This window comes from Perca fluviatilis, chromosome 12 (genome assembly GCF_010015445.1).
Source record: "Perca fluviatilis chromosome 12, GENO_Pfluv_1.0, whole genome shotgun sequence".
NCBI lineage: Eukaryota > Metazoa > Chordata > Actinopteri > Perciformes > Percidae > Perca > Perca fluviatilis.
Genome location: NC_053123.1, coordinates 11,246,320 through 11,259,256, shown reverse-complemented (window position 1 = coordinate 11,259,256; position 12,937 = coordinate 11,246,320). Strand labels below are relative to the sequence as shown.

General features: G+C 40.1%; 1 protein-coding gene across 1 annotated transcript; it reads right to left on the bottom strand.

The window, feature by feature from the left end:
* Positions 1–203: 203 nt before the first annotated feature.
* On the bottom strand, positions 204–7,340 carry LOC120570060 (scavenger receptor cysteine-rich type 1 protein M130-like). Its single transcript, XM_039818288.1, has 11 exons — positions 7,237–7,340; positions 6,690–6,774; positions 6,303–6,335; positions 5,844–6,128; positions 4,989–5,306; positions 4,619–4,900; positions 3,301–3,627; positions 1,697–2,014; positions 1,194–1,229; positions 493–575; positions 204–254 (listed from the first exon to the last, which is right to left on the bottom strand). Exons 2-11 carry the CDS (start codon positions 6,724–6,726, stop codon positions 204–206), a joined length of 1,770 nt encoding a protein of 589 aa, XP_039674222.1. The 5' UTR covers positions 6,727–6,774; positions 7,237–7,340.
* Between the last annotated feature and the right edge of the window lie 5,597 nt (positions 7,341–12,937).

Here is a 12,937-nt window from a genome sequence, read left to right as displayed (position 1 = left end):
AACTGTATATTCTAGGTGTTTTTAAAGAATACATCTTCAGTAGAAACCAATGATGCTGAGGGCCACAGACAGGAAGTCAAAGTATGAAGAGACTAACACATTGTTGTTTTGGTCTTTTCATGTTGAGAGTTAGGCCCTACATAATGTAATATTATAATTACAGCCTTATTGTTTAACGGAAAGAGCTAATGGTTGGTTGTGTGTCAGAAATCCATCTGGATGTAGATGAGCTCCTTCCTCTTTAGTCGGCCCTCCTTCAGATGTAGACACCCCAAAAAAAACCCCCCCCATTTTTTTTCTGCATCCCCAGGTTTGTCCCCTAGCTTGAGAGATATAATCCACACTTTGCGGGGTGGTTTTTCTCCCTTGCTGGTGGGGGGGGGGGGGGGGGGGGGGGGGTTTTTTTTTTTTCCCCTTTTTTTTGGGCCAAAAAAAAAAAAGGGGGTGCTTCATTTCAGTCAGGGGTCCAAACAATAGACATTGTGTCAGTACCTTACAGTAAAGATAAAGGGCAGCATTCACCAACAGCAGAGTCAGCGGCAGGATGACCGCTCTGATGATAAGAGGTGTCGGATCTGATCAAACACATGGACATCCCATCACATCACACAACATCATGAGTCCAACACATAGACAGAATAAAACGTCCAACAGATCCTATTAAACACAACCTAAAATCTAAAATTACTTCAACATGGATACTTATTTCTTAAACATACTAAACTTTATATGTAGGCTACTTCATATTTTAGTTTGTGCATATGTATGCACCTGATCTGAGAGCTCAGGATTAGAATAAATGTATCATGTATTTAGATGTAATTGCCTGATTTACACCAGTTATTTAGTATTTTTCTCTCATTTTAAATTTGTGGGTTATTGATAAAATAGCATATTTTGATAGCTATTGATAAGTAGCATATTTCAAAGATTATAATTCTTGTTTACTTTAGAGAATTAATGACCAGCAGTATAGATGTTTTTATGTATTTTTTTACGCCTGGAAAGTTTGATTTCCTTTTGACCTCTGGGTAATCACGCGAGAAAGGTGATGATAAAACTAAAGTTATAGAGCAGAGCAGTGAGTTGTCAGAAACCATTTCGCCTAACGTTTAATGTGTATTTTATAAAGCTACATATGACTGTGAACTGTTTTCCTGATTATTAAGCTCCGACGAGTGTGCCAAACTTACTGCTAATAACTTCCGAACAAGCGTGGTTTCTTTGGACTGTGAAAAAGGTAAACAGTCAACAAGTTAGCTTAATTGTGCTAGATACAACAAATCTGCAAAGCTGATGCACATTTGTAATTAACCACAGTGACAGCAAGTGCAATTTAAAACAGTTAAACTGAAATAATGAATGGATTAGCCATGCTGTTTCAATCCGCAAGAGAGAGATACTGTACCAGAAAAAACTTTCTAGGCAAGGAGGATGGATTATACAGGCACAGGGGAGAAGGCTACAACCTGTTTTTTGTTACATCCTTGGTGTGACAATGCTTTTATCCTGGTAACCAAACATGCTCTATCCTACAGTATATTGTTTGCTGTTGTCATTTATACACTTTGTATAAGTTTAGTTACTAGTTGACATGTGTAACACAAAGTGTCATTCCAGAAACATGTTGTCAGCTCATCATTTTCATTCAGTTTGGTCAAATCATGTTTTCCAAACCTGTAAACAGTCAGCTTACCTATGATAGTGAGAGAGAGCAGACGGCTCTCAGAGGAGAAGTTATGAGATAAAACAGAGACGTGATAAACACAGCTGTAGCTTCCTTGGTGGGCGGGCTCTGCAGCAGGAAACAGGAAGTGGGCCGAGTGATTGACAGCAGGCATGGTGTAATTGTGTGCTGAGTTGGTAGAGGTAAAGGTGAGCTGAAAGGAGCCTCCTGGGTACTGTGGCTGAATGAAGCAGCTGATGTTGAAGATGGAGCCCCTGAACACCCGAAACCCTTGCTGCTGGGCCTCGGAGTCCCCGTCCAAGGAGATGTTGGGTGGAAACAGTAGGTCTGTAAACACAGAGAGATGAATGGCTGAAGCAGGTCTGTAACAGGTTCATCACCAAACATCCAAAGCAAGAGTTGGGCCCCAGACAACACACACAGAGGGAGTGTGACTTAATTCTCTGCTCAGGACACCATTACTCCATTATATCTTTACATAGCAAATATATTGTTTACTGCTATATTAATGTTCTGAATGTCATATACAGAACCTTTTACATTTTGAATGATCTCCTCCTTTAGCCACCCTCACTCCTCTTTCTGTTCTCCTCCATGCTGCTTTCAGGTGTATCCCACTTGTTTCCCCACCTTTCTAACGTCACACCTGAGTTGGTCTATATTCAGGTGCCGCCGGAAATTCCGCCTCTTGTCCCTAATTTCGGACGGATGTCCCACACATTCCACTTTCTTTTTTTTGGAATTTAAACTCTGGGGGATTTATGAGGACTATGGTTAACTGCTCCCCAGATCTCTACAGGGTAAACACAGACAGCTAGCTAGACTGTCTGTCCAATCTGAGTTTTCTGTTGCACAACTAAAACCTTTGAACGTACACATGTTCCACCGAAACAAGTTCCTTCCCAAGGCTATTTTGCAGAGGAAACGTTGCTCCGTCTGGCGCTAAGCGCCGCCTAAGACGATTGTGATTGGTTTAAAGAAAAGCCAATAAACCAGAGCACGTTTTTCTTTGTGGTTTATATGGTATTGATGGTGCGTTGCTGTGTAGAGAGGAATCTGCTGACACTGTTTCTTGATCATAAAGGTTTATTCATTCTATAACATATGTAACATTGATGGGGAGGAACAATACTTTGACCAATGGCTAAAAGCCAACTGGCCTTATCTCGAGGCCCCACTGATAAGCATGACAGATGTTTTCAAGAGAGGGGTCTTCTGAAAGTAGAGTAAAGTTCATCTGGGTTTTTCTGTTACCCAAAGCTTAAATACAAGTCATATAAAATATGCAGATAAAATAGGATGACAATACACCTCATCTTCCATCCGGGAATGCTGTGTGGACTAGACAGACCCTCCTCCGCAGCGCTATGGAGGAATGTCTGTCAACGCAAGACTACACCTGAGTTGACCGCGCTCCAGGAACAACTCGGAAAAACCATTACATGTAACAGGGTGGGGGCCAAGTTTGCAATTGTTGGGAATACTAGTTGATAACAACACATTATGTGCTAACCTATTTTGTGTGTACAAACACCATCGTAACATATTTACAGAGAGAAAATGGACGGTACTGTGCATACAAATGATTGAAAACCTGTGAACAGTCAGCTTACCTGAGACAGTGAGAGAGAGCAGACGGCTCTCGGAGGAGAAGTTATGAGATAAAACAGAGACGTGATAAACACAGCTGTAATTTCCGTGGTGGACGGCCTGTGCAGCAGGAAACAGGAAGTGGGCAGAGTGATTAACAGCTGGTTGGGTGTAGTTGTGTGCTGAGTTTAAGGAGGTGAAGGTGAGCTGAAAGGAGCCTCCTGGGTACTGTGGCTGAATGGAACAGCTGACGTTGAAGGTGGAGCCCCTGAACACCCGAAAGCGTTGCTGCTGGGCCTCAGAGGCGCCGTCCATGGACGAGGACACAGAGATGTTGGGCTGAAACAGATCTGTAAACACAGAGGATGTGTCCTAAATCATGCACTCACTACTTGTTATAGTCTGCTATTGTAGTGCTGTCTGAATGTAAAGTGAGAATTGTTATACCCTTTAAAGTGGACTCAAAGTATCCCACAATTCATCACAGGGCAAAATAACAGATTGTCGAGAGGAGAGAGAGCAGCGCAGCTGTAATTTCCATTTTATTTGTGATAATATGTTGAAGTTTGTTTTAATAGTTTATGTAATAAATTACGACACTATGGCAAAAGTGCCATTAGCAGCGCAAATAAGTTCAAACTAGATGTGGTACTTTTTACAAATTCATAAATATTATAAATATTTATAATGTAAAGGCCTAGCATCATTGATTTTGATATTGATAACGTTTTGCAAGAGCAGCATGTCTCAGTTTTCTTGTTTCTTTTAAATTAAAATATTGAAATGATCATGAGAGCACAGAAAGATTGACATTGATTGGTGTGGCATTTACACAGAGCTCTGAAAGCTGTAAAGAGTATTACTACGTTTTTTCCGATGTATTCGTTTTTCTCTGAGGGCAGGAAAACGATGTTTAATGTGAGCATAGCAGCGCATCACAACACAAATGGCCACACTGTACTTTGTATTCATTCATTTGGTAATTTGTTTGTTAAATAATTTGTATTTATTAGTTTGAATGGTATGCAACTCTGCCTACCCGATGCCCCGCAGGCGTATGCCGGCGTGTTAATGGTGCGGACCCACGGAGAGATGATTGGCTGAAACAGCGTTCAGTCTGAAAACGTGTGCACCGTTTTGCTTCAGTTTCCGGGTTGAACGACATGTTTCCTCGGAAATGTGTGCTACTGCCTTTTGAGGTAATACTTATTTTGTTTGGTGGGTGTGTCAGAGGTATCCCCAATCAGCGGCAATGTGTATATATACCCAAACCACTGACTGTCACAGTGAGGAGCACAATTGAAACATTACTGTCATAGAGGATGTCACGGATGGGCTTACCTGAGCAGGTGAGATTTAGGGCGATGTGAAAGTGCCATGGTGTTACACAGTCTCTCAGAACAGTTCCAGACTGAACACAGTCAGAGCTGACCCTCCACATATCTCTGTATGAAGACTCCTCTTTCTCATCTACAGAAACAGCAGAGCCACAGTCCAGTTCTTTACAGATGGCAGCTGCTGTATCTGGGGTGATGTCATAGTTAATCACTGGTCTCCAGTCCAGATGTTTCAGCTCCACTATTCCTGCACAGCGACTGTCTCCTCCCACCAACCTAACAGGCTCTGAAAAGAAACAAGAGTCTTGAGTAAAATAATGTCATTTTCAGGAGAACAGGAATTAACCAAATCAAAGCTGCAGCTCCTCTTCTACCTGAGCAGGTGAGTCCAACTACTTTGCCAGGTGAGCAGGTGACGTTTCTTTCTGAGCCTGAGCTTCCACAGTCCAGGAGAGCAGACTCCTGGCCTCCACACTGGAACTCTTTGGTCCACATTGGGGCTTCCACTTCTCCATAGTGCACCCCCTGAAGGACTGAAGGAGCCCCACAGCCGAGCTCCCTACAGACCACCTCTGCATCCTGATGGTCAAAGTCATCTTCACACACCGAGGACCACCGCTGGGGAGACTTGTTAGTCTTCACCTCCAGTCTGCCTGAGCACAGACTAGTCCCATTCACCAGCCTGACAGATTCTGGAGAGATGACAGAAGATAAAATAGAGAGAGATAAAAGACTTACATAAAAACCTAGGTGACCTTCAATTTCCTGATGTTCACCTTACAGACGGAACTGAACTTATTGTAATTTGCCTCAAAATCCCTGGGGCTGTTTTTCTCCTTTTTTGGAAGTTGGGTGTGAATATACTGCACAGCCCCCAGCTGAGCTAAGCTGCTCAAAGTTATGACTAGTAGGTCATTGGTGCCTGTTACGCTGGCAACCAAAGAACCTGCTGGTAGAAACCAGAAAGCTGTCAAACTGAAGGTGGAGTTCTTTCAGGCTAGCTGGTGGTTGGCCCAGGGGACCCCTTATGACTCCTTCATAAACAGATATATATCTTGGTGCATTCAGCACCTGATTTACTGAGACAGCAGCTCATCAAAGTCCGTCATGGCTGCTGGAGATAGTCTGCTGCCATTCTAGCTGGTGCATGTGTGTGTCAACCTGAGAACATACAGTAGTCATACAACTGTCATAGATTATGTCAAAGATGATGTCACTGATGGGCTTACCTGAACAGTTGAGATCCACAATGGTGGACGAGGAATCTGATCTTGCACACTCCCTCAGAGCAGATCCAGACTGAACACAGTCATATTTGAGCTTCCACACAGATCTGTCTGAGGACTCTTCTCTCCATCCTACAGAAACAGCAGAGCCACAGTCCAACTCTTTACAGGCAACCGCTGCTTTCTTCAGGTTCCAGTGAGTGTCACTCACTTGTTTCCAGTCTCCCTGATGTTTCAGCTCCAGTGATCCTGCACAGCGGCTATCTCCTCCCACCAACCTGACAGTCTCTGAGCAGAAAGTCAGGAGTGAAGAAGTTAATTAAATTAAGAAAAGATTAAACTAAAAGTTGACTGCTGATTCTGCTTTATTGATCCACGAAAAAGAGTTTAAAAGACAGAACCCCTGCAAAGCAGCCAGAACGGACTCTGTCTCTCCCTTCTTCTTTTCTTTTTTTAATTTACCTGTTGAGTTGTGTTTTCCTTCAGCCTGGAGTCCTAAAGAGAAAATCAGAAGATAAACATCAGCATAAAGCAGCATGATTGGAGAACAACCAGGTTTCTCTGGTCTCAGAACTTTGGGGCCATTATGGTACCAGAACTAGGGCTGCACGATATTTTGTTTCATCGTCTACATCGCAATGTGCGATAGTCACATCGCAGGACGTGCGATGTTAACGCTATAACTTTTTTGCTGCTTGATAGAGAAACGTTCAATGTTCTCCTTAACATGATTGTTACCGGTCAACACCACCCCTTTGAGACAGGTGGCCATGTGGGCAACGTGTGTATGTGACGTAACGTTAGTGGTTTGTTATGGGAAGTGAGGTTCTCCCGTGTGTAGAAAAGTACCGTAAGCGGTAGCTGCCGCTGACACAGTGATGAACATGCTTTTCCCAAGGGCAGTGAACCTACAGTAGTCAGTGTTTTACGTTCGCTGCAAAGACAATATAAATCACCTGATTAATGCAACGTTTTAAGCTAATATAGTTGGCCTTAAGAATCAAGGGGTCTGTCCCAACTAAGTTACGGTTCAGAGCCGCAAAGTTGGAAACGTAACCTTCATCTACAACTGAAGTCTATGTCTGATATAACGTAATTTACACTGATTTATGTGTTCTTAGATACACAGTTTGTTGCTAGTGCGTGACATGCAGGCTCTGCATGCACAGCGAACCACCGATTTACAATCAGTGTTGATCAATTTATCAGTCAAACAAGCTGCAGTATAATGATGCCAATGATAAAGGAGCTATAGCCTACTAATAACTATGAAAATTTATAGGAATCAACAGTGGTTAATATAGTTACAAAGTGAACTAAAAGCAGCACCTATAAACTTACAGTGCACAATGATATTAGCTGTAGCTGTTACCAATGTTACAAGTAGGCTACATACATGGAGTGTTGAATAAATCACGAGGTGGTTAAATGCACATAGCCTACAGAACACAGAAACTGAGATTCACTTCACAATAACCTCCTACACTATATTATAAAAGTTAACTTTAACATATAAACACTCAGAGCACACACAGAGTGTGATATAAACCGGCGTTATCACATATTAACGGCACTTATAGCTAAGTAGACTAACAAGTGTGCCGTGGAGAAAGGAATAAATAAATAAAAAGTCTGCTGCCTCTCTAAACAGACATCAAAGCGCAGTGCCACTCACTAAACCGACATCAGACTGCAGTATCGGCGTCCACCGCGGGGGCTGCTTACTTGCTTTGGTGTTTGTAAAGCATTAAAGTTCAACATACAATGGTTCACAAAAGAAAAGTTCCCTTTTTTATCTATGTAGATAAACTCCCCTACAAAATTACCCTAGTTCAGAATAATTTATTTCCAAATAGAGCTATTTATGTCATCTTGTTAAAATTTGTCTTTTTTTCATATCGCAATATATATCGCAGGAAAAAAAATATCAAAACAAATATGTCAGTTTTTTCTAATATTGTGTAGCCCTAACCACAACTGTGACACATGCCACTATATTGATGAGGACTGGCGGGTTAAATCAGCCGTCCTACACACATCTAGGAGGGCCCGAAATAAATATAAAGATACTATGATGTTTGGGTTAAGATTTATATAGAATGATGTTCTGATTCAAATATATTATCTGTAGCAATTGTCTCATAATATATCTGCTACTCCTGACAATACATCAAACTGACAGCAAAATGGCATCATGTTTCCACATTTCTGTGTTGTTTGACTTTAATTTGTTCTTCATAAAGCTGCAGGATGTTTTTGCTTTGCTGCTTCCTTTATTCATAACAACTCATATTGTATTGGTTTTATTTTGAAATTGATCTGAAGCTGTGAATCACTTCCCCAGTTGATTACTTACATTAAGACAATCATTTTTTGTATTACAAGTTCTGAAATTGTATGTTTAAATTAGGGCTGAACGATTTTTGAAAATAATCTAATTGCGATTTTTTCCCCAAATATTGCGATTGCGATTCGATATTCGATTATTTTTTTAAGCTCTTTGTCTTCTGTATTATTCAACAAAGACAAACAATAAATCATTGTATAGTATGAACAACACACAATTACACACTAGACAGTTAAATAAGTAAAAACACATACATACATACATATACATATATATATATATATATATATATATATATATATATATATATATATATACACACACACACACACACACACACACATATTTTTTTTACAGTGCACAGAGAGGAGCTGCCTCCAGCCCCTCCCCCTCGTGAAGTTGCGTGCCGACACCGTCAACATTGCACTTGCTCAGAGGGGCTATCGTTACGTTAGTTGCTGTGGTCTTGCCGTGGGATTAACTGTACTAATAAAACCGTTGAAACACCGTGGCCACGCTGCTGTGAAAGCTCCCCAAACCGTCATTTATCAGTCTGATTGTTACCCCTCTCAGTGGCAGCTCCTCCACCCATATCTTTATATCTTTATAACGGAGCTAACCGCTAACCGGAGCTAACCGCTAATCAGAGCTAGCTCGTTGCCAACCGAGCCTTCAGTTCTGCGTGCCTGTATCCATTAACTGCATGTATGGACTCGAGCCCAAACAAAACCCTTCATTTTATTAAAACGGCTGTAAAAGTTTTAAACTTCAACTCAGAATAGTTTGAATGACAGAGATCAGCTCAAGGTACAGTGTAGCGTTAGCGTGCTAAGTTGATGCTTTCTCTGCGTAGTGCAGACTAATTTGCTCTCGCGAGTCATCAAATCGAGACCAAATCGCAGCCTTTGCGATTAGGAAATCGCATTTTAACATATCGCGATATTATCGCAAATGCAATTAATCGTTCAGCCCTAGTTTAAATAGACAAATATCAATCAATAAATTACCTTTATTTCAACTCGGGAGACACTGAGGTTGCCCTCATTTACAGTAACGACAAGCAAGAGGAACACAATAAACACAAACAAGCATAATTAAAAAGGGACAGAGATAAAAAAAAAAATAGAAATGTGGTAGTTCAGGAACTGGTATCAAAGTCACAGTATTGGTATTGGTACCGGTATCTGAACAGTGAAAAAAAAACAAATTTTGAAATGAAGGAATGACATGTTGTATAAATCAGGCTATAAATGATTAGGGCTGGGTATCGTTAAAAGAAATTTGATACCAATACCGTGACTTCGATACTGAGTACCAAACGATACTTTTATTGATACCAATTTTATCGAACAAAAATAAATACAACATTACACATTATGGCACAAATCTTTTTATTTATTTTTCAGCTCCTACTACGTGAGTCCTGTCTCTCTGCCTAAAGTAGAGTTTTTTCTGCGTGTCTCTGACGTGTAATGTTAGACAGCCAATCACAAACATTATTAGATCTTGGTAGAAGCATGCTGCACTGACGCACTGATGAGATTTACTCCTTAGGTATTGAAATTCGATATTGAATGATGAGGCATTTTCGATACTCAATGGACTCAATTGGATGGACTCCAGGAAGAATAGCTGTGGCTATGGCCCAAGCTAATGGAGATCCCAATAAATCAAATAAAATACTAAGGAGGCAATTCAGTTGGTGCCTTAAAAGTTTTGAATTCGGCAGCTCTATAAATGATATACAAACAAACCCTTCTGCAAAAACCTTCAGAATATAGGAATGAAACGGGAAACATTGGTGTATGTACTACTGAAGTGGAGATATCTGGTTTATAATATGAAAACAAAACCTTTTAAAGATGTTTTTTTCCATACATTTTGAAGACATTACAGCTGAATAGGGATTACAACTTTAACTAATGGATATCACCATGACACTTCCCCCGTTGATTATTTACACTAAACTTTTTTGTATTACATGGTCTTTGAAATGTTGTTTAAATATGCAAATGAGGCATTATGAAATGCTAACGTTTGGTGAATTTAGGAAATACAGAAACAGAGAGACAAAGTGTAGTAAAATAACTATTTTCCACTTGTCTGAAAGAAGACTCTGCTTAATAGCCCAAAATCTCTATACTGACCAGTGCATGAAAAACCTATGTTTTTGTCTGTAGTGTCTCGCCTTAAAGTAGAGCCTTACCTGAGCTCAACAGCAACAGCACCAACAGGAGATCCATGTCCAGGTAGACCCTCTTTCTGTCTGTCTGTCTCCAATATGTGCTGCCCTTAGTGTATATCTGCACAAAGGAAGAGGTGGAGATTCACCAGAATATCCCTCCCTCAGGTACATTTCCACTTCTCCATTTATTTTGTTGTCGTTCTCCACCTGACTGACTGATTGACTGGCTGAGTGAACAGCCAAATGAAATGCAACTGGGGGAACAGTTAGGCCATGGTGGTGCACTAGTTATTTCAGATGACAATAGGACTGGGCATTTGCAGTCGAGTTAATACTTTTCTAAGATCTCCAACAAGCAACCAATTGAATGAGTGCAAAAGACACAAAACAGTCCTATTACAGCAGATGATACAGAACACCCCTCCCCTTCCCCCCAATACTAACAACTTTAATAAAAAAGTATTTTCCTTTGTGTACCCTTGTGTAACACTGCAGTCCAGGGGAACACAAATGAAATACGGTAGTTCACAGTGATAACATTACATTTCAGAGACTGTGTAATACAAAACATAATTGTCTTAATTTAAAGAATCAACTGGGGTTTCATGGTGATATATTTTAGTTACATATTCACCTGTGGTGTCTTCAAAATGTATGGAATTTTAAAATCCACATCTTTTAAAGGTGTTGTTCTCATATTCTAAACCATATATCTTCACTTCAGTAGCACATATGCAACAATGTTTCCAGTTTCATTCCTATCTATATTCTGAAGGTTTTTGCAGAGGGGTTTTTAGGGCTGTGCAATTAATCAAATTTTAATCACGATTACAATTTGGCTCCTAACGATCACAAAAGCAGAGTAATTGAGAAAAGCGATTATTTTGCATTATTACATGTCTTAGGTTTTGAATGAAAAAAAAGTTTAAATTGGAAAAGTTGTAAGGGAAATGTCACAGTTCAAGGTGTTTTCACTGTTGATTTGTTTACCTGTTTCACTGTTTTTTTTTAACTACAATAAATGCAGCCTCTTTCCAAAAGTTAATGAGTAATCGTGTTAAATAATCATGATTTCAATATTGACCAAAACAATCGTGATAATGATTTTTCCACAATCGAGAAACCCTATGTGCTTGTTCATATATCAACTATAGCCTGATTTATACAACATGTTATTCCTAAAAACATGGAGAAAATGTGTTTTGAAGAAAATTTGGCAGACGTGATAGACAGATGGTTCATCCAATCACCTGCCAGGTATTTTTTTGAAAGTGCCTGCCCTTTCTTTAAACCGTTTCCAATGACGACTTCTTGGATGCTGTGTTACAAACTATCTGGCTCATCAGGTTAAACTTCCACCATGTGGCTGTAAATAAAACAGTCATATGCGTTATTTTGTGAGTCTTTGGAAATCAACCTATAATGTTGTTTAGGTATGAGAATGTGTTGCTAAAGCACAAATAAATACACCCACACCTCAGCGGGAAGCTGCCACAGTGTCTTATTATGAGTGAATGCATAGCTTCATCCTGTTGGTTTCTGTGTGTCTGTGGCAGTTAAACTTGTGCCTCGATATAAGACGCTGAAGGGGAAAGCAGCGGTTGGGAATGAGAATGGGCTGCACCGCACTGCACACCCTGCACGCTGTTGTTGGCTGGGGGTTACATACCAGTGTGGGGCCCAAAGGCTCTTTGCTGTCGCCCATAAACATCCCTCATGCAGAAAAAGAAAAGAGAGCAGGTCTATACATTATTTTTAGGGTAACACTGCATTTTATACTGTTAAAACTTAAAATAGCATTAGTGTTGAGGTTGTTAGTTTTCAATAAGCCATCTTCTTACACTTAAATGAATAATATGACTCTCTGATTGACTGTGGTACTGAATTCCACTGATGCTGCAGTTTTTTCCCCCCTAGCTGCACTTTGAGTCGCTCTGTTTGCGGTAGATTTGAAGTTAATGAACCCAGACAGAAGAGGAGGAGTTGACCCATGCATAACTTTATAAACTAGACAGACATTTATGTATCTGATGAGGTTTTCCTAGCTAAGCAGATTATATTTGATCAACTTTATTGTCCACCTCAGTGGAAATTTTACTTCGGCTTTTTCCCAAGTACATCGAAAATGCATACAATGTACATAGATGCATCTACTCATCATCATCTATGGCAATTGTGTATTCTATAGTCTGTACCACTACCCTTTCATGAATCATGGGCCCCCACCTATAAGCGTTTGAAGCGGTATTGTGAATAAATAAATAAATGAAATGAAATGAAATAACATAACACACTATTTAAAAAGTATACAATATACGGTACAATAGTGTAAATGGCCAGGTAGCAGCAAATTAGTTATATAATTAATAAAAGAGAGCACATCTTATAAAAGTGTTCCATGATGCAGTCATTCTGTTTTCAATGCCTGCATAAGGAATAAAAGACTTCTCATGTTCTGATTGGCCCTTGGGATCATATTGAAATTCACGTCCAGAAGGCAGTGATTAAAACTGGTTTTGAGACTCTTTGTCACTGCTTGCGTCTTTGTTAAATTGTTCTATTAAA